This window comes from Neophocaena asiaeorientalis, unplaced genomic scaffold (assembly GCF_003031525.2).
Source record: "Neophocaena asiaeorientalis asiaeorientalis breed wild unplaced genomic scaffold, Neophocaena_asiaeorientalis_V1.1 scaffold65, whole genome shotgun sequence".
Taxonomy (NCBI): Eukaryota; Metazoa; Chordata; class Mammalia; order Artiodactyla; family Phocoenidae; genus Neophocaena; species Neophocaena asiaeorientalis.
In genome coordinates, this window is record NW_020173215.1 from 16,821,988 (window position 1) to 16,846,124 (window position 24,137).

The 24,137-nt window shown below is 48.9% G+C and overlaps 1 protein-coding gene across 1 annotated transcript in view; it reads right to left on the reverse strand.

The window, feature by feature from the left end:
• Window positions 1–21,747, reverse strand: part of AFAP1 (actin filament associated protein 1) — a 101,329-nt gene extending 79,582 nt beyond the window's left edge. The window contains exons 1-3 of the mRNA XM_024745213.1: window positions 21,621–21,747; window positions 18,410–18,507; window positions 7,518–7,626 (exon numbers count right to left, since the gene is read on the reverse strand). Coding sequence (XP_024600981.1) covers window positions 7,518–7,626; window positions 18,410–18,507; window positions 21,621–21,747 — 334 coding nt within the window. The remainder of the gene's footprint in view (window positions 1–7,517; window positions 7,627–18,409; window positions 18,508–21,620) is intronic.
• Window positions 21,748–24,137: the final 2,390 nt, after the last annotated feature.

The following is a 24,137-nucleotide window of genomic DNA, read 5'->3' on the forward strand; positions in this document are numbered from 1 at the left end:
GGGCAGCGGAAACTCAACGAAGAGTTTTCAACTGAAGTGACTAAGAATGCCATATTTACAAAAACCACTTCTGGACTCTTCTATACAGGCCCAGCACCTGCAGACCCTACGTTGTCGAATCCTTGCTGCGTTCTTGCCGGGCACCATGACCCCCATCTCGCAGAGAGTTTCGCCAAAGAAAACTCCCACCCACACCTTCATGTTAAAGTCCTTTCAAGTCTGCAATGTGCTCTTCCTTCCTGGCATCGCCACACGCACAAGCCCTTCCTAAGGTTCGAGATCCAACCCAAGGCCACCCCTCTCCTTCAGGTCATCCGTGGGATTTTCAGAAAGGTTCACACCTCCTTCTGGCTCTGCCACGCACCAACACTTAAATACCAGGTTGTCTGTAGTCTCCCAGCTAGATCCCACTTTCCCTTACCTCGGAGTCTCACACGCTGCTCTCACCCAGGCTTCGCACTCATCCCACTCAGACTCCTGCCTTTGCCTGGACACGTGCTCTCATCACTCGGGACTTAACTTACAGCACCTCCTCCCTGAAATTCTCTCTGGATCACCAGCACTGACTGCTATAGACTGAATTGGGTGCCCCCCAAATTCACGTGTTGAAGCTCAAACCCCAGTGTGACTGCATTTGGCAACAGGACTTTTAGGAGGTAATTATGGTTAAATGAGGTCGTAATCCCCTTAGAAGAAAAGAAAGAGGGAGATCCCGCACTCTCTCCCTGCCGTGTGAGGACACGGGGCGAAGGTGGATGTACATAAGCCAGGAAGAGAGCCCTCACCACAGGCCGACCACGCCAGAGACCTGATTGTGGGCTTCCAGCCTCTAGAACTCTGAGAAAATAAATGCCTACTGTTTTATCACCCAGTCTATGCTATTTTGTTACGGCAGCCAGAGCTAAGACAGCAGGTGAAATGCCCCTGCCCTCTGCTTCCACACTACCCAACACAAAACTTATCTCACTGTATTGTCACCTCTGTCTGTCTGCCTGTCCCACATCAGGCTGTTAAGTCCCCTGCAGGAAGGGAGGCCACCCCGTTGGATGTGATTGTCCCGGCACTTAACAAACTACCTGGCACAGGGCCAGTAACAAATATTTATAGAAGGGAGGACTGTTAGATCGACTGAAATTCAATGCAAAGCCCTCAGAAGGACGGCTGGCTTCTTAAAAGTGATGAATAAATACTAGTGACTATGAGTGATCTTATTAATTTCAGCCCTGCTGGATCATAAGGTCCTGGAGGCCGTGTCTGATTCATCTCTGCACTCCCCTCAACCCCCGGACACATCTGGAATACATCTGCTTTCATAACACACGTGAGGAATGAACACCTAGACGAGGAATGAGCGACAGATAAGGAGAAACCACGGATGAAGTAGCCGGCTGCACGCGACGGGAGAAGGGGCAGAAAAGGCTGACCTTGCACAGAGCAGAACTCCTGGAAACCGGGCTGTGATCTGTACTCCGTGGTCACACTTGCATGTTAATCTCCCCACAAAGAATTATTTACGGAGGGGGGGGAATGGAAAGACTGGTAGTTTAGATCGAATTTTAAATCCTGATAAAGTAGTCAAGGAAAGATTTTAAGCAAGAGACTAGGACGACCGAAGAGGTAACTCTGGCAAGTCATATCTTATGCACTTTTTGATAAATATATTTTATAATAAAAGGTTTTTTAAGTTCAGCACAGTGGGCACGTAGCACATGGGGAGGGAAGTATGCAACTGTGAAAGACCACGTGCTACTCCACGGCCCAGGGTTCACTGAGAGATTTCAGACGGGCGGTGGAGCAAGTCCTAATTTATCCTGGAAAGATGCTGCTCACAACAGCTTGGGGGGCCGTGAACCCCTCAGCGCTCAGCTCATTTTCTAGAACATCAAATTCAGTAAACATTGAATGAACAAAAGAATTAATGACTAAATCAGTGAGAAACGGGAACACTTCATTTCATTCATGCAACAAGTACTTATTGAGCGCTCACTATGTGTCAGGCAGTATTTTTTATACTTGTGTCTGTACGCTGTGGGATAAGGCTGTGAAAAGAGGAAGCCAGCTCTGCACTTACACCCTCTGCCTTGCTGGCCGTCTTAGCCGCCCGGAGGAGGGCACAGAGCAGTATCCTTATCTCAGGGGAAAGGAACGAGGATGCTGAGAGATCAGGTGACTCATCCGAGACCCCATCCGGATGAAGGATGAAGTGAAAACCTGATTCTGAACTGAAAAAGTAGACCGTGCCCCTGGCTACCCAGGGGTTGAGATCCACGCCTTGAAAAGACAGGAGGTTCATGGCCCACCTTCTTCTGAGAGAGCAGGACTGATGGAATCGCGTTACAAGAACGTCAGCCAACTGAGCAGCAAGCCAAGCAGTCGAGGGCCACAGTCTGAGCCCACAGGACGACCCGCTCACTGGCAAGTCTCTTGGGACCAACAGAGTCCAGGGTTCCTCCTGGGGGCTGTAACAGGATGTCAAGGGGTCCGGTGTCAGGGCTGGGGTCGGGATTTCGTTAGGAGGTAACGAGGGCCCCGTGGAAAGCTAAGACAGACACAGAGCTGGGGAGGAGAGCAGAGAATCACCGACGGCGTGTCCTTATCTCCTCTAGCTCTCCTTCCCGATGGCCGTTCTGACCAGGTGCTCGGGCATGCCTTCAACAGCTCCGCCATCGTGTGAGGTCGAACCCCTGGAGTCAATCTCCCATTCCACCTCGTGGTGCTTCTTCTCCTCTGCTCAAACCCTGCTCTAGAAATTGGAAACAGAAGCCTCTGGCAGGCTCTCACAGGTGAAGCTCAGTGCCAACCCGCAGGATCTCAGGGCTCAGCGTTGGCAGCCTCTGCTGAGAACCACTTCATTTTGAGAGATGACCTTAGGCGCGCCGCCACCGCCCTAGCACAGTCTGAACACTTGATCGCGGAGCACCAGGTTACCATCAACCTGAGCTGCCCCGCAAGGGCTCCGGGTCATCCAACCCACCGAGGAGCAAGTGGCATCGCATCGAAGCAGGCGTGTGTCCGCTGGGCTCCATCGGGCCCTGAAGACGTAAGCGAGGGGCATAAGCGAGTGGCTCGGAAGCCTGTGCCCCTATTCTCTCTGCACTGGTTCGTGGGCACGCCTTGGCATTTGCTTGGACGGTCAAGACTCGAGAGGGACTGGCAGCAAGGAGGTCTGCGGAAGGGGCTGTGAGTCAGGCTCCCGAGGTGAGCACCTGCACATCGGGTGGGTGCTTAGCAAAGGGCAACCTCGCCAGAATCACCATCAGGTAACCACACGACCCACTACATAGACGTCAGTGAGCTTCTTTGCCCAGATTTCTTGTGCGAATGGACTCCTGCACAGGCAGCTGGTGTCAGGGGCGGAGGTGACACGTGGAACTCGGCAACAGGGACTTCCTCTCAGCAAGGGCCGTCTGACTCCTGGCACTTGTGAGTGTCCTGCCTGCACACGACACTGTTCCCTGGGCTGTCAGCCAGCCGCCTACTCACAGGTTATCCCTGGACCACGTGCACCATGGAAGGGGCAGTGCTTTATTCTCACTGGAGGGGATAAAGTAAACCCGCTGTCTACGGTGCTCCTGCAGAAAGCGCCATCCGTGGGCTTGAAACCTTGCTTCTGACCAAGGCAGTCATTTTACAGCAACTGAAGTTGACGGCAATGGGTTTGCGCTCACGAAGCTCACTGGTCTTGCCTTGTCTTCGTCACCCACAAGCAGCCAACGCAGCAGAGACCAGCGCAGTCCCGTCAGAATATTCCGTTTCAGGCCCGGCCTGATTGGTCACACCTGTGGGACTGGGGGTGGGATCTTCCAGAATATCTCCAAGCACAGGTCTGGGAACCCAGGGGTGAAATGGTAGTGACTCCACTCACTATTACCCCTAGACATCCGCTCACTAAAATTCTGCTTCCATTCCTGGAAATTTTGGCTCTGCTGGCCACAGGTCTTACTCTCTAGGGGCAGAATGTCCCCTCTAAGGGACACAGCAATGGCTCCACTGGCCCAGAAGTGGAGACAACAGACAAACTAGTGGTCCCTGCAGTGACTGGGTGACTGGTCCCGCCCACCAAGAAGCTGTGACCACACATGGGGAGAAGAGCACGTCCAGGTCCAGGAGATCCCTGGGATGTCCTTAGCACTCGAGTCAGCGGGACACAGCCACTGTCCGGTACAGGTAGTCCTGCTGGAGCCCAGACCTTTCAGGAAGGAAAGCTGAGCCACTGTATTGGACCATCAACCAAGGTGCTTGCTGAAGGCAAAGGGGACATGCAGGAAGTTATAAATACCAGCTAGGACCACGGACCGTTTGTGGAAATGAGGACTGAACCCTTTACGAGGTTCTTGTCCATATTTTGATCTATCTGTGTACGTATAATCGAATCCTTTTCTTCCCCTCTCACATCCCCTACCATCTAACAGAGAAGTGCTAACAGCAGTTGACCCTGGCTTCATCTTCTAGTGGCAGGCTCCCAAAGGGGAGAGTGTGACTTGGCCAAAAGAGAACGAGGTCACCCCAAAGTGGACAGAGGACGTCATACCCTCTGGGGAGTCGGGGAGTTTCCGTCACACCAGTCATAGTTGAACCGTGTTACGCTGAACCACAACTCTGCCCCCGTCTTCGTTTGCAAATCCACTGCGGGTAAAGAGAGGTGCATGGATGTCAAGCCGACCCAGGAGCAATGGTGGTGCTTTTACGCTGTATCCACTCGGCAAGGCTGGGATGCATCCCCCCAGGCTCCCTTTGCTGGATGCTTCTGGGTTAGGACTGGCCACAAGAGAAGTCTGTGAGCAACCTGGACATCGGGAGGGTGCCAGGCGCTGCAGCTTGCGCTCGCGAGTGCTGGGCTGCAGGGCTTCCTCGTCGGCGCTCCCACAGGGTCCCCTGCCCGGCCGCCTCTGGGTCCTGGCCAGGCGCGTGCGGCTCCACGGAGCCGCGGTCCGGCCTCCCGCACGGGGCCCCGCGTCGGGGAGTGAGAGGCAGGGGGGTTCCCAGCATCCTTCCTCGCCCCCGGGCCTCGTGCAGCTTCCCTTGATGCCGGCCAGACCCCCGGCACGCGTCTGCCCCAGTTCCCACGACCCCACAGGGTCTCGCGTCTACAACGCGCCCCTGCCCCACGACGTGGTTCTGCTTCTCCAGTAAACCGGGCCTGACTCGGGGCTCGACAAAGCTGCCAGAAACCCATGAGTAAGCGAAGGCGGCGCGACCCTGGCCCGACCCGGCCGCAGACCCTGCCACGGCTCCCCACGCTGAGGGTCCTGGCCGGCAGCCGAGGCTCAGGCACAGACGTCTGAGTGAAGTGCTGGCACTGCGGACCCACTGTCCCTCCCCAGGCAGCAGTCCTTCCATGGCCCTCCCTCTGGGCTTAGCTCAACCAAAGGGGCCCGACCTCAGCAGTTAAGGACACGACACACCGGTCGCGTGGGCCTTCTCGGACCGAAGATGACCAAAGGTCCCCGCAAGTCAAACAGAATTACTCTTGGTCTCTAGTCTTGAAAGTATGTTGGAGCGGGACAAGGAAGGTGGGAGAAGGCTGGGACCCAACGTTCCCAACGGTGGGAAATACCCTCATCAGCAACTGGTTTCCTTTATTCATTGTTTTCAGAAAGACAGGAATCCACTGAAGTTTTGAATTATATCAAGCCGTTTAATTTTCCGTGTTTTCTCATTAATTTACTATCTTCTGAAACAGTGGACACTTAGAAATTACTTGAATGCATTTTTCCCAAATGGTTCTAAAATGAAAGAGAAATTTAAATATTTAATATTCGGATCTCAAAACCCAGTATTTCATAGTCTCCTTGTCAGAACTGTCCCTTCTCTCATTCAGAATTCACTAAGAGGCCCTCAAGTATCTACTGATGCTGGGTCGAGGCTGTGTCGGCCTGCTCCAGAGCAAACAGGCACGAGTGAGCGGGAAAGGCCACTGCCCTCCAGGGCCTAAGGTCCCGCTCGCCTGGCTTCTGTGTGTCCCTCTTCACGGTCAGAAAATATCCTGGGGGTATTTCCTGGAACGATCAAGTTAGATTCCGCTTTGCTGAAATGGCCCTGCTTGTTTGCTGCCAGGGGAGAGAAAGATCAGAAAACTCCAAGTCTGCACGAAGCAGAGACTTCAGGGGAGGCCGACGGCGACAACGGAGAGCGCTTCCGTGAGCAGAGGGAGGAGGTGGGAGAACGGGACATAAGATGCGGAGACACGGAGGCCTCTCCGTGACACGAGCAGATCACGCTTTCCCTCCCCATTTCACGCATGTGTTACAGGAAAGGCAAGCTGGATTCCCTAAGGCAGCCCACTCAGATATACCACATCTGCCTCATGGCGAGACAAAGCACGCTGCCTGCTGCCAGAGTATCGGGAGCAAAAGCAAAGGCAAGGATCTGAAAACAAACTCCAGACGTAGTTGCAACAGGTGCTCAACGCCACTGCCCTTCTGTGCCTGTGAAGGCCGGCTGCCTACAAAGGGGCACTTCTGAGTGCCGGCAGGCAGCTAACGATCACGTCATGACGGCCCTAACGTAGGCCAAAGCATTCTTGTAAAACCTGTATGAATGGGGAACCAAAAAACAGGAAACAACCTAAATGTCCGTCGACAGATGAAGGGGTAAAGGAGATGTGGTGCACATATGCAGTGGAACATGACTCGGCCATAAAAAAGGGCAAAATAACGCCATTTGCAGCAACGTGGATGCAACTAGAGATGATCCTACTAACTGAAGTGAGTCAGACAGAGAAAGACAAACACCATGTGACATCACTTACATGTAGAATCTAAAACAGGACACAGATGAACCTGTCTGTGAAACAGAAACAGGGACGTAGAGAACAGACTGGTTGCCAAGGGGGAGGGGGGTGGGGGAGGGTTGCAGTGGGGTTTTGTGATTAGTAGATGGAACACAAGGTCCTACTGTACAGCACAGGGAACTAGGTTCAATACCCTGGGATAAACCCTAATGGAAAAGAATAGGAAAAAGGATGTATATATACGTATAACTGAGTCACTTTGCTGTACAGCAGGAAGTCATTTTGCTGTACAGCAGAAATTAACACAACATTGTAATTCAACTACGCTTCAATAAAAAATAAATTGAAAACAAACAAACAGCTACGATGAGATGCCTGCTTGCTCTGTATTTATTTTATAGACACGCTTTCTCGGTGGCACCACGAATGCAGCCTAAGAGGGACGTGCCCTGGTCACGGTGGTGGGGAGGGACCCCATGAAAACATGCCTCAGAAAGTCATTCTCTTCTGACCACAGGGAACACGTTTCACTGGCTGACGCATGCTCCCACAGCAACAAGATTTCACAAGAAATCTGAGTCACAAGAAAGACAACAATCTGAAATTACCGAAGGTACTTGGTGGACACCTTAGACTTTTCAAAACCCTTTCTGTAGCCCCCTCTCCTTGGGTTCAGAATTTCCTGAAGTCCACATTTCCATGGTGTTGTGTAACGCCCCTACCCCCCTTCACCCGAAAAGCGGGAGGGCTCCCCAACAGCCCGGCAGGTCGGGGGGCCACTCACTTGAAGTGATGTATTCCGGAGCCTTCCCGGGACTCAGCGGCACGGCCTCCTCGTAGTAGCCTTCCGGGAGCGAGGATGTCGGTAGTGGTGGTGGCCCGCTGTCAGGCGGCTGAACGAAGAAAGGGGGAAACAACAGAGCACGATCATTAGGGGGAAATTCTGGGTCTGCACCTAACAGGTGTCGATGGGCGTTTTCCTCCCTCCTTTGTAAAGTCCCTGGGGAAAAAGAACATGATCCACAGAGCTCCCAAAGTTCCGCTCTTGGCGGGATCTCCACTGCTCGCCCGCTCACGGCCACCCTCAACCCGGCCCTGGCCACGCCACTCGACCCACACGACCCGCCGGCTGTCACCAGACGCGCGCTGGCCCTTGCAGACCCCTCTCCCAGAGCAGAGACAGGCGTCTCTCCTCCCCTCTGCCCCACGCCACCGCCCTCCCAGATGCCCAAGCTGACTTTCCCCTTCACGGCCTGCATCCCACACCGGAGACCCCCGAGGGGCACAGAGACGGCTCAGGTCCGCCCATGCTCATCACAGGGCAAGCACCAGGGACACAGCGGCTGAACACGTGAGTATGTTTCCCCACAATCTCACCACACTCCTCGTGTGTGCCAGGGAAACTTTTCAAAAAAGAGAAGAGGAAATCACCTATGAGCCCACCTCTAAAAGAAACTGGAAATTATTCTCTGGAGAAGGAATCTGACAGACTCTGAGACGGAGGCACCCTGATTTTGAAGCCGTAACTTCAGAGCATGGAGAGCTGGCAGGCTCAGGACCACCCAGATTCGAGCAAGACGGGCTGAAGCACCACTCTCTCCGAAGTCCCTGATGACTCGAAAGCAGACCCACCTCTTCTTCCCGTGAACACGTATGGGATCTGCTCGTTCCATCCCTCACTGGTCCTTAGGTCAACAGAAACAGGTGAAGGGCACGAAAGCCAACATCCTCCAAACGCCTGCTATCTTCCCGTCACTGCCCTAAGCAGCCTCTGCACTGGTTACAAGCTACATCAGTCATCCACCCAGGGATCCTTCAAGGTCGATATTACATCACCCGATGTTTTACAGATATGGGAAGTGAGGCGCGGAGTCCAAAGCCTCACGCTCAAGATCAGACACGGGCCCATGACCAGCTGGGGTTCTCGAGCACCAGATCTGTCCAGTAAAGAGCTTTTTCATATTCATATTCTGTTTCTCGCTCTCTTTCCCTTTCATAACTAGTTCACACCACCTATATCCTATAAGCTAACGGGAAAGATGTCGCTGAGAGTGGAAGAGAACAGAGGCCCCAAACTGAGGATCGACCACGTGCAGTTTCCAAGAACAATGCTCCATAGAATGTGAAACTCCACCACTTTTCCTGTAACTCAAGTCTGAAGCCAAGAAGTCCTCTGCGAATGACTAATCATCGCTGTGCACTCAACCCACTCCTTCCTCTCGCCAGATGAAGGAAGATAATTGACTCCAGGTCATCTGCGCAGTATTCCTTCCCATCCTCGAAGGCAGTTATCTCCCTTCCACCCCCGGGCCCTGATCCCCTTGCACTCCCCTCCCCAGGCTGAGGCCCACCCGCCATCACCCTGTGCTCTCACGCTGGACCACATCCACTCCTATCATCTGGAGAGGAGAGGTGGTGCCTACAATGTAACCTGACACACTGTCCTCCCCGGGTGAGGTCTGAACAGGAGTCCAGGCCAGGGTTAAAGCCTCCGCGTGGTGCTTTTGGGAAGGGGGCTGTTTGATTCCCTGAGTGTTTTTACTCATGAAATGAGGGTGTTTCAACTTCCCCTTAGTATGTTGAAACAGTCGGATAGTCACGTTTCTAGAAAAGCATTACAAGTGGCTGGATCGAACAAACGTTTATGAATTAGCACAGGCCCCTTCCTAGTGCTGCAAAGGTGTATAAGGCAGGCGCTGACTCTCAGCTGATGGGACGTAGCAGACTTTCAGACCCTGCTGGTGGTCATGCATTCGACACACCCACTCGATACGTATGCCCTTAAATCCACAATTCCACTTCTAGAAATATATGCCAAGAAGGTGAACTGGTCATACAAGCAAAAACGTATAAGGGTGTTCAATAGAAGTTTTTCCCTCCCAAGTTAAAAACAATCTAAACATTCCCTGAGAGAAGAATGCTTAGGTACCCTGACACAGCCAGGGGCAGACATGTAAAAGGATAGTGTACATCTGCAGTCATTTACTTGAAAAATCTCTACTAGATACTGCCAAGTGAAAGAAAACAGGTACACTATTAGCCTTTCTATCAGAGCTGCGCTTACACTCACGTCTATACAAGGGCAGGTCACTCACCAAAATGTTAACACAAGGTTACTGCTTTCTCATGCACATCCATATAGCTTGCATTTTCTACATAATATTGTTTTTAAAATCAGGAAAAAAAATGACTTTCATTTGAAGGAATACCCCTCAAAAAATAATACTTATAGAGAAGCACTCTCTTTCTCCAAAAAGGATCTCACACTCCACGCCCAAATACCATTTGCCCTTGAAATTCTGCCACAGGGGTTCCAGACAACGGGCAGAGATCTGATGGTCTGTTAAAGGGCAAATGAAGGAGAGACAGAAAAAATGTTTTCCCTTTCCTAACTAGTTCACACCACCTATATCCTATAAACGAATAGGAAAGATGTCGCTGAGAACGGAAGAGAACAGAGGCCATGGGTGGATCAGAACCGCTATTTAGCACCATTGCTTTCAGAGGGAAAAACTTCTGTCAGATCCCTTCCAGTAGGTCAGAATTCGCTGAAATCACAATTCACAGGAATCTTAAACAGTACAAAATGAGGAAGGCAAGTTTCCAGAGGGGGTCATGGAAACCAGGGCACAGGCAGGAAACTAGCGTGTAGGGTGAAGACCTATGTTCCAATACTTGGCACGTGGCAGGCCTAGCTCCAGCCTCGGCCTTGGTTATGCAGCCTTCCTCTGTATCTGGGTACCAATCTCCTGCCTGTACATGAGGGCGTGGGATCATATAACCTCTGATGTCCATCCCGGCCCTAAGATTCCAACTGTAGTATCCTTGTAAGGTTGCCGGTCATCAGTCAACAAAGCCAACTTTACACATTTCTAAACTGTAGTGAGAGTTGACTTTGGGTCCCTGCTACCTGATTGATGACACTGTCATCTCTGGCCAGAGCACGTACTCAGATGTACCTTCTGACAGCAAGGCTACACACCCACGTGGCGCCACTCTACTTTGGATCTGACAGCTTCCCTTCAATGCTAGAAGAGACCCAGTCCGCGCACAAAGCTCGGCACCGTCTGGCACTGGTCACCAGAGTCTTCCCGGACTGGCTCTCAGAAAACACATGCTCACAGAATACGGGACTCAAGTCTAACCCTCACAGCCTTCTCAGGTACTGACAAAGAAGGATGAGAAACTGTTTTCCTCAAGGGATGACTGATCTGTGCTGAGCCCTAGACAGGAAAGTAGAAACGGCATGGTACCGGTTACTAGATAACCTTTATTCACTGAAATATTTCTCCCACGAATGAATGCTTACGTGAATGTGACTTTTTTTTTCAGGAAATCTTATCTGCCTTAGGCATTGTAAATTTCTCTTTTAAGGTATCAGCGTCTTATTAGAGAAGACCAACACTTACAACTGGATAGGAATATAATCGACAGGCTTGCTTGGCTCACAACATTGGCCATAATTTAATTTCTACCTTTTTGGAAAGAAAAGCCCATTAGTATTGGGTTGGCCAAAAAAGTTCGTTCACGTAACCCAAACGAACTTTTTGGCCAACACAATATTTGTCTTTGCTACTTTAAGGAAAAGCCTCATAGAAAATTTTTTCCATTAGTAATAATAAATATTAAGATATAATTATATGGCATAAATACAATGACTGTTATTGCTATTATTCCAACAAAATAATAATAATGACTGTTTACGGTCTGCCTTCCGTGTGTCACGCATTGTTCTGGAACACTTTACATATTGTTTCTCTTGTTGAGAAAACAACGCTGAGAGACTGGTATTTTGATTCTGATTTTACAAACGAGGAGACTGAGGGGGATGCAAGACCCTGCCCAGCACCCCCGTGCTGCAGAGCTTCTTAGTGGAGAAGCCAGGAGTCGGCCGGGTGGGCACAGACGAGCGCTTACTGCTGCGGCGGCCGAGCCAGACAGGATGCAGGGAAGGAACCATGCAACCCACCAAGGCCACTGGATCCAACCCGATGCTCCCGGCTCCCGCAGCACGACGGGATCCGTGAGTTCTTCAGGAAGGCACGTCCACACCGGCTCTACCTCCATGCCCACTCTGCCCTTCCTCCCTCTCCTCTCTGCTGCTGCCCCCCACCTTCCCCTCCTCCGGCCCCCATTAATCACTCAGTCCTTTGCACCAGACACACCAATGAACCTGAGACCTAATTTTAGTGGAGAAAAATGCCAGCCTAGAATTTGGAATCGCTTTCTGACTTTAATTCTGTACATACAGTGACACATCCAGATTCTATCTTTCTGGTTACAGTGATTAAAATCTGTTAAGAGTAGCAGCTAAAAACGATATGATCTGACAGAAGACAGGGAGGGTTCACGCTCTAGCTCTGCCACGTATCGGCAAAGCCCTTTGTGGCTGAGAGAATACGGTAGCAGCACTCCACAGCATCACCTAAGCTTCCCGAGGACGGGAGGGAGGGATTGTCAACAGATAACAAAAGCTTACGGCCTCAAGTGCAAAACATGGTTTCAATCCTAACGTCCAGAATTTTGAGCAGATACTCTTCTTGGCAAAATAAAAGTTTTTATCCAAATGACACCCCCTTCCATTCTGATCACTATTTAATTTGCATTCCAACAGCACTTGAGTAAACACTGGGAAATTATTCACACATATTTTCTCAAGTTTTATTTATACACGACTAAGAATGAGAGCCCATGGGGCACATGTTCTTCCCTTCCTTCTCTACCCGGAGGCGGGCTCCCACAGGGAAGGCAGGACAGTGCAACAGCAGTGGCAATGGGACACGGAATAAATCCAAGATGAAGATGCCACGGGAATGAGACGCGACACTAAACTCTGCGATCGAAAGACAAGGAGAAAAGGAACAGGATGGTTCACAGCCACTAAAAGGATCACATCTGACTTCTCCGGGATGGTTTTGTTGTTTTAAATCTCGAGCTTTAGTCGAAACTCTGCAACTGATAAAATACCTGATTTTGTCATTCAATCTCAAAGAATCTCATAATCCCATCTGTCAAATAGAGATAATGAAGTTGCTGTGAAAGTACTTTAGGAAGGATAAAATGCCATCAGCAGGCAGGTGGTAAGGGCTGGGACCAAAACATCATTGTTTCCTAGAGACAGGAAGTAGGATGCTGGTTACCAGGGGCTACGGGGGTGCGAGGCATTGCTTACTGCGGACAGAGTTTCAGTTTGGAAAGATGAAAAGTTGTGGAGATGGATCGTGGCAATGGTTGCACAACAACGTACGTACTTTACACCACTAAACTGGATACTTACAAGTGGTTAAAATGGTAAAGTCTGTGTTATGTGTATTTTACCACAATAAAAAAATGACCTGGGACTTCCCTGGTGCAGTGGGTAAGACTCTGCACTCCCGGTGCAAGGGGTCTGGGTTCGATCCTTAGTCGGGGAAGTAGATCCCACATGCATGCCGCAGCTAAGGAGTCTGTGTGCTGCAACTAAGAGTCCGCATGCCGCAACTAAGACCTGGCACAGCCTAAAGAAATAAATATTTTTTAAAACACGACCTTGCTGCTACCTGCTGATATAATAAGGCGTCGCGTTTACATAGGCCTAGCCTTAAAACAGCCAAACACTAAACTGTGTCTTCTACCCCACTTAAACACAGTGCAACCGTCTGCCGTTTAAATGATCAAAGATATTTCCAGAAAATGCCTTGCTGGGCTATCATACAGAGCATATACAGCCCCCAAAGGGGTCTCCCTGCTCTCTTCTCTCAGCCAGGAAGGTCTGAAGTCTCCCTGTCCCGTAGACCCACTGTTCCCCTAAGCGGAGGAGGGGAGGGCAGGAAGCACAATTCCCGACTGTCTGGATCGGAGCCGGCTGGTGGGCTGGGCGGTGGGGCCTGGCAGCCAATGTCAACACAGATGGGACCCATTTCCGGATGAACCGGCCGCCTTCGCAAATGCTCCCTCAGCACGGGCTGCATGCTAACTCAGTACCGTCCCTTTGATAGCTGCACAGCTCTCGGTGTGAAACAAAACCCAAAATCTGTCGAGAAGCACAGCCCTTCCCGGAAATGTTTTCATTATGCATACGCATATTTTGGCCCGCTCCAATCTCCCCTGGAAAGCAAGGGAGGCGGATGGGTCTGTAAACACGCTGCACACTGTACCTCGCTCTCAAAGGTCAAGGGAAGTTCTGAATTCCACGGAGCGCACACCCACACTCCCGCTGCCCGGCCCAAGCTCCACCGGCCACACTGCAGCGGTCGCCGGTTCGCCCGGGACCCTGGGCTGCAGCCGCATTGACTCCAAGAGCAAAACAGAAACACGCCCTATTCCCTTCCTGTACAGAAGCGTCATCAACGTTACAAGACGGACTTTTTGACGTGGCTCCTGACCTTGAGCGGCTGTCGGCACCTTCTGCTTTGTCACGAGGAACACAAAGGAGGAGAGAAGCAAGCATCATCTCCAAAAGGTTAAAGTTTAGTTTAATTAAGAGAATGTCAAAATGAGGCATTGCTGATCAATGGGTATAAAGTTTCAGTTATGCAAAACGGACACATTTTAGAGATCCACTGGATCCCTTTTTTTTTTTCTTTTACTGCTACCACCTGAGTGTAATTCACCAGCCAACCGGGGCACAGAGACCTGTCCAGTCTCCGCCACACCTGTGTGGGGGGCCCGCCTGGGTGTCAGCCAGCAAGAGGGGAGCACTGATGCCTGAGAGCGCCGCAGAGAGCCGGGTGAGGGCTCTCAGCCAGGGGTGCGCCAGGCCCGAGATGGGGGGTGAAGGGTGCCGAGCGCACTCGGGAAAGCGGCCAGTGTGACCCCACCCTCCTGCCCAGCCTCTCGAGGGTCCAGAAGAAAAAAAGGATGTCAAGAGATAGTTAACAATAACTGCATAAAGCACTGTTCAGCACTAAAAGGGATAAAAAGATAGAAGCGGACTCATTTCTTGGAGACTGTAACACACATGGCTGTGATAAAAGGCAGTATTCCTTCAATACATGCCATGGAAGAGTAAAAAATGCAATCGTGGTTCAAATGAGTAAGAAATAATACCCGGTTGGAGCATCCTAAGTCTTACACCAAAGACAAATCCTTCGGTCACTCACAGTTGCCTTGAGGACCATTCCAAACTGCTCTGCAGGCCCACGGCCCCTCGAGGTTTAACCCCTGCGGCGCGTTCCGGCCTCACCCGCGGACGGCGCACCCACATCCTGTTATTCAGCCACGCAGAGGGGCCTGTAATGCTCTAGTCGTCGGGGTCTTTCTCGGGTCTGTGCCTTAATTTGTGGTACGCCCTCTGCCTGGCATAGCCTCCTACCCAATCCCACTTCTTGTCCACTACCGGCTAATTCCCCTGGAAGTCAACATGCCAGCAGCGAGTGACCAACTGGACAAAAGCCACCTCATCAAAGGCAATTTACTGAATGACAGGCTTACTTGCTGAATAACGAAATCCCTGATAAACTACCAGGAAAACACAGCAGAGCTGTCTTAACCCCTCTCCACTTCACTGACTCACTGAGCTGACAGACGTTCTTCATTCTGTCTGTAGGACGCCCTGACGGGTATCCATAAAATGCTAACCCTTCGTGGCCAACGGGCTCCTCTCCAGAGTGCCTACGAAACAGTGCCGTCGGCTGAGTCTGCACTATCGCCAACTGTCAGCTTTGTTCTTTACATTCTTACACTTGTAATTATTTATTTTACTTTATTTGGTTAGCTACTACATAAATAAATCAGTGAAAAAACAAGTGCAAAAGGAGAGCTGATGATTCTCTGAGATGCCTCAGAAAGGTTCAGTCAAGACAAACTGCAAAAAAAGAAAACACACAGTTATTCAATTAGGAGTGGCCAAGTCAGCTATAAAAGAGCGGCCCTGGTAAAATTCTAGGGACTCTAAAGACCAGATCGTTTCGCAAGTGTCTGAATTTAACTCCACTTTAAGGAAACAAAAACTGGGAATTATTAGTCCTGTATCACAGGTATGGATTATGCAGAAAAGACAACCCACAGCCCCACACTCAAAGGACGCAGCTCTTGGCCCTACATCAAGGTCTTAGGAGTTTTATATCAAGAAACAGCATTGGCTTAGAGGCTGAGTTTGGAAAACTCTCTTGACACCCATGTCGGGCACCAGTAGGGAGGAATTACCCACTGGTCAAACTCCTACTCAAAAATGATTAGTTTAAATCTGAAATGTTTAAAGCACACGATACCCCTTTTAGAATTCCTCACTTGAACCAACATTTTTAATTAACCAGCTACCAGTTCCGACTCCACTGGTAGGACGGCTTCTCGTCCACCTTAAAACCACAGCAGTTTGCCACGCTGCAGCCAAAGATGGGCAGGAGACAAGGAGAGAAGAGGGAGAGAAAATAGTGGATGAAGAATAAACTACATTCGAGGAAAAATCCATAGAATGGAATTGACTATTCAACCGTCAAAAATGGTACAAGATGTTGACCATCCAATGAGTACTCTGTTTGAAACTGGCATTGAAACTGAGATTCACTCCTCCTGGCCTGGCACATCAAAGACAAGCATTTTAGTCCAGGCCGGCTGGATGGCACTTCATGTACCACTAAAGAACAGTCCATGAAATTCCTATAACCATCGCTACTGTTCCGGCTGCTTCGAGAGGTTTGCATTTCACCTTCAGTCTTGAAACACCTTTCCCAACCTGCATTGCGCTGATGAAATACGAGACACAGCGTATTGAGACAGATCATGAAGTCAGTTTAGAAAGAAAAATAAAAGTAAACCAGAGCACAAAAACCAGGAGCTTCACGAACCACCGGTTTCTCACATCTCGTTCTTTACCTTGTAGACAAACAATATATCAGTAAACAGGATTAATACTATGATTCTGTATTATATCTAAAAACATCAAATGAGACAATGAAAAAGAGCTATAATTGAGTCACAGTTTCTACAAGAAACAGGAAGAATTTCTTAAAAATGGAAAGCAATTATTAAAAATAAGTTTATAAAGGAAAAATAATGTTAAAAAAATAAAAACAGCATATAAAAATCATATATTCAATATGCTTTCCACAGTGGAAAGATTAAATGTATAAAACAAAAGAATAAAGCAAGCTACATATGTGAGCTACATACGTAATTTAAATTTTTCTAGTACCATAGAAACGGATGAAATTGGTCTTATTAATACATCTTCTTTAACTCAATATATCTAAGATATAATTCACGTTACCAGCATATCAGAATGTCCATTTTCAACACGCTCCCCGGAAGTCTGAGAAGCACAGCCCCACAAAGTAAGAGCTGGCTCTCGCATGGGGCTTAACAGACGCAAGGCATCTATCCCAAGCACCGGAGGCCCATCAACCCTTTTCATCGCCACAAGAATCGCACTAAGTGGGCACTATTATTACACTCGTTTCAGAATGAGGCATCTCAGGCACAGAGACGTGAAAGCCGCGGTCTGAACTCACACAGTAAGTGTCAGAGCTGGTGCCTGGACGCAGGAACCGTGCTCCCATCCACACCCTGGACCCCGCGGCCTCCCCAGAGCCCAGCTCGGGAACAGGCTTAGGTTCCTAAGAAAACCTTCTCCCGTCGGTGAGTCACGTTGGCATCGGCGTTGCTGCCATACCTCCCCAAATAGTATTGCTGAGAAAAGGCTGGATTTGAAGTCAAAAGAATACGTTACAAAAAATCGTATTTTTGCCTTTCCTACTGCCCGTGAGCAATCACATCTTCACTGGACCCACACTTCCTTTTCTGGAAAATGGAAATACACACTATTCACACGTTTAGGGGTATTTTAGGGGTTCCCTGAGGTCAGGTTGTAAGGATTAAATGAAATTATAAGTGAAAAAAAGAGCAAACATGATCTGTGACAGGTGGTAGGGACCCAGTAAGCACTGATTCCCTTCTATCTCCTTTACAATGATAATTACTGAGTCCTCGCTGGACATCAGCCATGTGCTGGGGCCCAGGCAGAACAGAAACAAATGAGATGGGGCCCTGCTTTCCTGCAGTTCCTTTCCTGGTAGAGAGAAAATCAGATGATTCATAGAGAAAGCAAATGTTAAGAAGAGAGTTGCTAAGTAACTGATTTTGCTCTGATTTTGAATAAAAGCCTAATTTCCCTGAGTAAGCAAATTAGAAAATAGCAGAAGGCAGAAAAAGCTGAATGGTCCATGAAGAGTGGCGTACGTGAGTATCCCCATATTGCAAAAATAGTAAAAGAACTCCAAAACCAATTGTGGATGCAGAAAATCAAATAAAACACACACTCCTGGACCATGGACATATTTTTCTTCTTGGGGGGAAGAAAAGATATTTAATCCCAGAAGAAGCATAGCAGTGAGCGTTAAAGTTTCAGGCTAAGGTATTCAAATTCAGAGTTAACCCAGAAGGAGGGGCAAGTCCCTACGCTCTACTGTCACTGTTTTGCCTGCTAAATCATCTGAGTTTTTTAAAATCCAACTTAACACCAGATTTCCATGGACCTGTAGCTCCAGCGATTTTCAGAGAGCCATCAGCCTCCTAAGAGAAGGTACGTTTACAGCCTCCCACTTAGCCATTACTAGCATCCAAAACACACACTCAAAGGAGTGCCTTGGGCAACACGTGGCCTCCTTTCTTCCAGAATTGGGCTTTTATCACCTGCCCCTGGAACCAAAAGTAACACAGACATCTGGCGATTCTTGTGATGGCGGGACTTGAACTCACCAGCCACGGCTGCGGGATCTCTGGCAGAGGCATCTGGGGAGGGGCCGGCAGGCTGTTGGGGGTCTCTGGCTTCGCAGTATGATCTTTCACTTCAAAACCTGTACCAACCAAAACCACAGAACTGGATGAGGAGAAGAAGGAAGATAAAGGTGGCGACGGCTGGCAGCTATCACCTCCTTGGCCCCATACTGAATACATCGCAAATACGTCTTTATTTTCTCTAATCCTTTACAACAATCCTGCAAGGTAGGTATTCTTCTTCTCCATTCTACAGGTGAAGGATCTATGCTGGAACAAAAGGCTGAAGTACTTAATTGGAACACGGACAGGTAGAAATGACGGAGCAGGCACCAAGGTCGACATCCTTTCCAACGCCAGGCAGCCTCTCAAAGGCGAGCTGCCTCTCCTGAACGTCCACTCAGGTTAGTACTGATACTTACCCACGTACTAAGGGGGCAGACGCTTTCCTGGGAATCAGTAAATCTGCATCAAGTACCCTCCTAAGGTCCGATGCTGTAACAGACACGCTTATTGTTGACAAGGCTGATAATAAGCTCATACCCTCAGGGCATCATATTCAAGTTGGGAAGACAAACAAACATACAACAGACTCTCAGAAACCGTGGTGAGCACTGTACCAGTGAAGGCAGGAAAGGGGAGGAAACTACTTTAATCTGGGCACAGTGTTATTTACATGCCAAGGACTCACCTTTCTAGATCTAGAAAAATAACTGCTCAACAGTGACCACCTATTATGGGGTCAAGCACGACGCTGCAGGCTGGGAAAAGACAAAGACCCTGACCTGCAGAAGCGACAGCAAGACCGGAATTTTGGCAGAGGCCTGGAAACAATAAAAAAGAGAGAAGAAAGAAAGAAAAAGAACAAATGGGAACTCTACCATCAAACAATCCATGGCTGAGTTTTAAGCAAATTAAAGAGCTGAAGAGACAAATCAGTGAATTGGAAAATAACATCCAGAACAAAGCACGGAGAGAAAAGGGGTCGGAACTCACTGGGCAGAGCAAGAGCGGAAGGGAAGTCACGAGAAAGCAAACGGCAACGCCGGAGGTAGGAGGCCCAAACTGCAGTGTTCCCAAACTCCTGGCTGGGAAACAGGTGTACGCAGAGGAGATGAGGTCGCAAGAAATGCTCCTTCTACCAGTAAAGTCAACAGGAGGAGAGAGCAGTCAATAGCTGCTGAGCGTCTGCCGTGCGTCAGGCACCGCTTGGAAATGTTCTATATGATCTCATCAATCCTACAACATCCCTCGGAGGTGGGTGCTACTGTCCGCCCTTCTTACAGGTGAGGAGGTTGAAGCATCGAGGGATTAAGTAACCTGCTTGCGGTCACAGACTGGGTAACAGGCAGAGACAGAAAGCAAAGCCCCTTTGACTGTACAGTAGACAGGCGTGACCACGCGTCACAGGGGCCTGGGGTTCAGCCACGGGCAACGGAAGATACTGAAAGGGTCCAGGCAGGGAAGCGGCAACATCATTTCAAAGCGAACTTTCATCTCCGTCTTTATCTTTATCTCTATCTCTGTTACTGTCTCTATCTATCCTACTGCCCCTCAGACATGGTCCTCATCCTGCACTCCTAGCTCAGGGATTGGTCCCACCATCCACCCGGGGCCTCACATAGCTCTCGTTCCATCTGCAGCCGGATCTTTGAACCCACTGCCCAGACTGACAAGGTGAGCTTTCTGGAAGGCAAATCTACCGTGTCAAATCATGGCTTCGTACGCTAAAAATCAACGAATTGTACATTCAAATGGGTGAAGTGCGTGGTATGTGAATTACATCTCAGTGAAGCTGTTTACAATAAACCTCTACATCTCATCCAGGTATCTGCTACCCAGCCGTCAGGATTCTAACACCATATCCTCCAAGAACTGCCCCCAGCCGCCCCCCTCCCCGCTCTCTCTCTCACTAAACTGGTTTGGACACTCCTCTTGGGTGTTCTCTTAACACTGATGCCCTCTCCCTGCTATTCTGTCTTACCCACTGTGCACAGAAGAGTTAACACAGCAGGCCTGAGGCTGCTGTCTTTACAAGGGCTGGCATCTGGGAATGTGGCTTTCAGAAGTGTTCCCACCATCCCCTAATCGATAAGGTTGGTCTACTCTGCCTAGACTGTTTGGGCAAACAACATGATCTCACGCCAAACACCTGCTGTGATGGCGAATTCTGTGTGCCAACCTGACCGGGCTCAGGGATGCTCAGAGAGCTGGTAGAACGTTATTTCTGGGTGTATCTGTGAGAATGTTTCTGGAAGAGATTAGCATTTGCATTACTCAAAAGGGGATGGTCCTCCCCAGTGTGGGTGGACATCATCCAACCTGTTGAGGACCTGGACAGAACAATCAGGCCCAGGAAGGGCGGGTGCACTCTCTCTGCTTGAGCCAAGTCGCCCATCTTCTCCTGCCCTCGGACGCTGGCGTTCTTAGTTCTCTGGCCAGCACTTGAACCATCAGTCCCCCTGACGCTCAGGCCTTTGGGCTCGAACTGAATCACAGAACTGGCTTTCCTCAGTCTCGAGTTTGCAGAGGGCAGACCGTGGGACTTCTGAGCCTCTGTAATCACAGAAGCTGATCCCTACAACAAATCTCCTCTTTATCTCTATTTCTATCCCTCTATCCTATCAGTTCTCTTTCTCTGGGGAACCCTGACTAATACACCTGCTTTCCTGGGTGTCTGGGATTTTGGTACGTGCCAGGGGGAGGGTGCCTATGTGACCCGCCCCCAGTAAAGTCCTTGGGCGCTGAGTCTCCAGGGAGCTTCCCTGAACAGAAACCTTGCACGCAGGCTGCTGCATTTTTGTTGCTGAGGGAAGAGTGTGATCTGTGTGACCCTCGTGGGAGAAGGAACATGAGTGGCCTCCACATGGGCCCCTCCAGGCTTGGCCTGAGTCTCTTCCCCTTATAATCTTTTCTTGAATCCTTACTACCCGTGATGAATCCCAGGCACGAGAAAGTACAACTCCATGCTGAGTCCTGCTAGCAAATCCCCCAGTGTTGGGGCGCTCTTAGGGACCCGCCCAACACACCTACTTTAAGCCTAACCCCTTAAGGTCTTTATCTTTCTAAACGCAGAGACTAACACAGTACCTGGCACATTCATGAATGTGTTTTGGAAAGATGAGAATTAAAGATGGCTTCGAGGCAAAAAGAGACTGGAAGAAGAAAGGCTTGCGGTTTGAATGAGACGTACCTTTGGATGACTGTATCCTCAGCAGAATGTCTGTGATAACTGCCTTTTTCTCCCTGACAGTTGAGGTTAGATATTCATGGTCCAGGAGTTCGAGAAAGAGACGAAGTTCAACGATTAACTCTTCCATTGCTGAAAACAAAGGAGAGAGGGAAGGTTCTATGAGACCCACCAATTTGCAAATGTCGAAACGGGAATGCTAAATTTCACTCGAAGTATTTCGTTTTTAGCTTGACGGCTGAATATTGTTTTCCAACAGGAAACACGAGTTAGCTGAAACCGGGGCGTCTAAAAGATTCACGCGTCATCTTCTAGACAAACGGGCTCCTCCATCACTTCTGCTCTGAGGCAGAGGTGTTCGGCTGGGAGAAGCCCCAGAGCCACACCGCCAACAGATGGAGTCACGACCCAAGAGCCTGACAGCATCAACTGCTGTCAACTGCGTGATATTAAATTTCAGTGTCAGGAAGGAGACGGGAGTTTAAAATGCCAAAGAGGCTTCAGATAACTACTATAGGACGTGGGAACGCGACACCCCACTCTGTGCTTTTGCAGGGCTGGCGCCCTCCCCAGGAAGAGTGTGAGCGCTTTACAGTTACCACGTGACGCTGGGTGCCGGGGGGGACCTCGATGTAAGTTCAGACCCTGACTTCCATCGTGTCTTTTCTTTCTGGGATTACAGCAGACTTCCCCTCTGACACCCACAAGACTGCACCAGGGGGCTGGCGTCAGCAATTTTTACCCCAAGATGTGAACCTCTGAGTGATGCCAACGCCGTTTCAGGGTGTCCGCGAGGTCAAACTATTTTCATAACATATGACATTATTCACTTTTTCCTGCGCTAATGGTGCAAATGAAGGGGTGGTTAAACTTCTGGCATCTTAGCGCAAGTCAAAGCAGTGACACCAAACTATGCTATACTGTATCCTTCACTTACACACTCGCAGTAAAAATAAGTAAATAAATAAAAGTTTTAAAATGCTACTTTCACTTAAGAGTGTCTTTGATGAAGCAGTAAAAATCACTGCTTTCATTAGATCTCAACCCTGGAGGATACACCTCTATCACGTGCTGTGTGGTGAGGTGGGAAGCACGCATGAAACACTTCTCTTGCGGACTCAAGTACCGCGGTCGTCTAGAGAAGAAGCACGTGTACAACCTTCTGAGCTGTGAGTTACACTAAGCCACTGTTTTCATGCAGCACCAAAGAAGAAATGATAGACCGCGATTATTCAGAGTTGAGTATGTGAGCGACATTTTCTCAAAAATGAACAAAGTAAGCTTATCACGTCCAGGTAAACAATGACAGCATTTGTTGCCAATGGCACAATTTGAGCTTCCGCGGGAAAAGAGAATTTTGAACACGTGTATCCACCACTAGGAACATGACAGCTTCTCAACAGAGACTTTTCCAATGAGATCAGAAACGACACTGGGTACCTGATCTCCTGGTGCATAAAGCAGTGTGTTGACATTTGGAAGCTCTACACAACTCAGGAAACCATGATGTCATAAAAGCCCACGTGGGTAAAGGTCCATCTAATGTGTAAAATAAGCTGAAATATCCTCATGTAACAGAAAATGAAGTGTTCTTTGATACAGCGCCAGATTCCACGTTGCAATTAACCTTAAGAAACTACCACTTGTTGAGTTTTGGTGTAGTATCAAAGAATATTCACAATTTTCTGAAAAGGCACTAAAATACTCTTCTCTTTTCCAAGTACGTAGCTTTGTGAGGCCAGATCGTCTTTCTCTACCTCCACCAAAACAGCGGTTCATCACAATCAGAATGCAGAAATAGATATGAGAATCCAGCTTTCTTCTGTTAAGCCGGATACTGAAGATACTTGTAGAAATATAAACAATGCCACTCTTTCACAGATTATCTCGTAATGCAGTTACTTTTCATAAATATATTAATAAATATCTTAAAAATCTGTCAGGTTTAAATTCTAATAGGATAACCATCTAGAGATATAACCACATAAATAAAAGCTCTTGGGGTCCTCAATATATATTTTGAGGCCAAAAAGTCCTAAGCAAAAAAGTTCAAGAACCACTGGTCTATGGAATTCTTCCCAAATTTACAATTCCACAAGTCTACAACACACTGCAGAACACAAGATCCTAACTGAGGCCACCCTTTTATAGCTACCAAAGCTCTCATAATTTTAGACAAGTGGGCAGAGAAACTGCAAATGAGTTCAAAGTAGGCGAGATGTGTCCGAGGCCGTTCACTTTTCCTAATTGGGCAATCTCCTAATTTCCCCTCTATGAAATGAAGGGGCTGGATTAAGTTAGCCTTTAAGGTCTTTTTCATTAGGAGAACAATTTCCCGATGACTCTAAGTGGAAAACAATCTCATCTATACTTTAAAAATGATGGGCTGCTAGCGTTACTCGTAATAGCCAAAATGTGGAAACAACCCAAATGTCCACTGATGGATGAGTGGATAAACGAAATGTGGTCCATCCATACAGTGATATATTATTCGGTCTTAAAAAGGAAGAAAATCCTGAC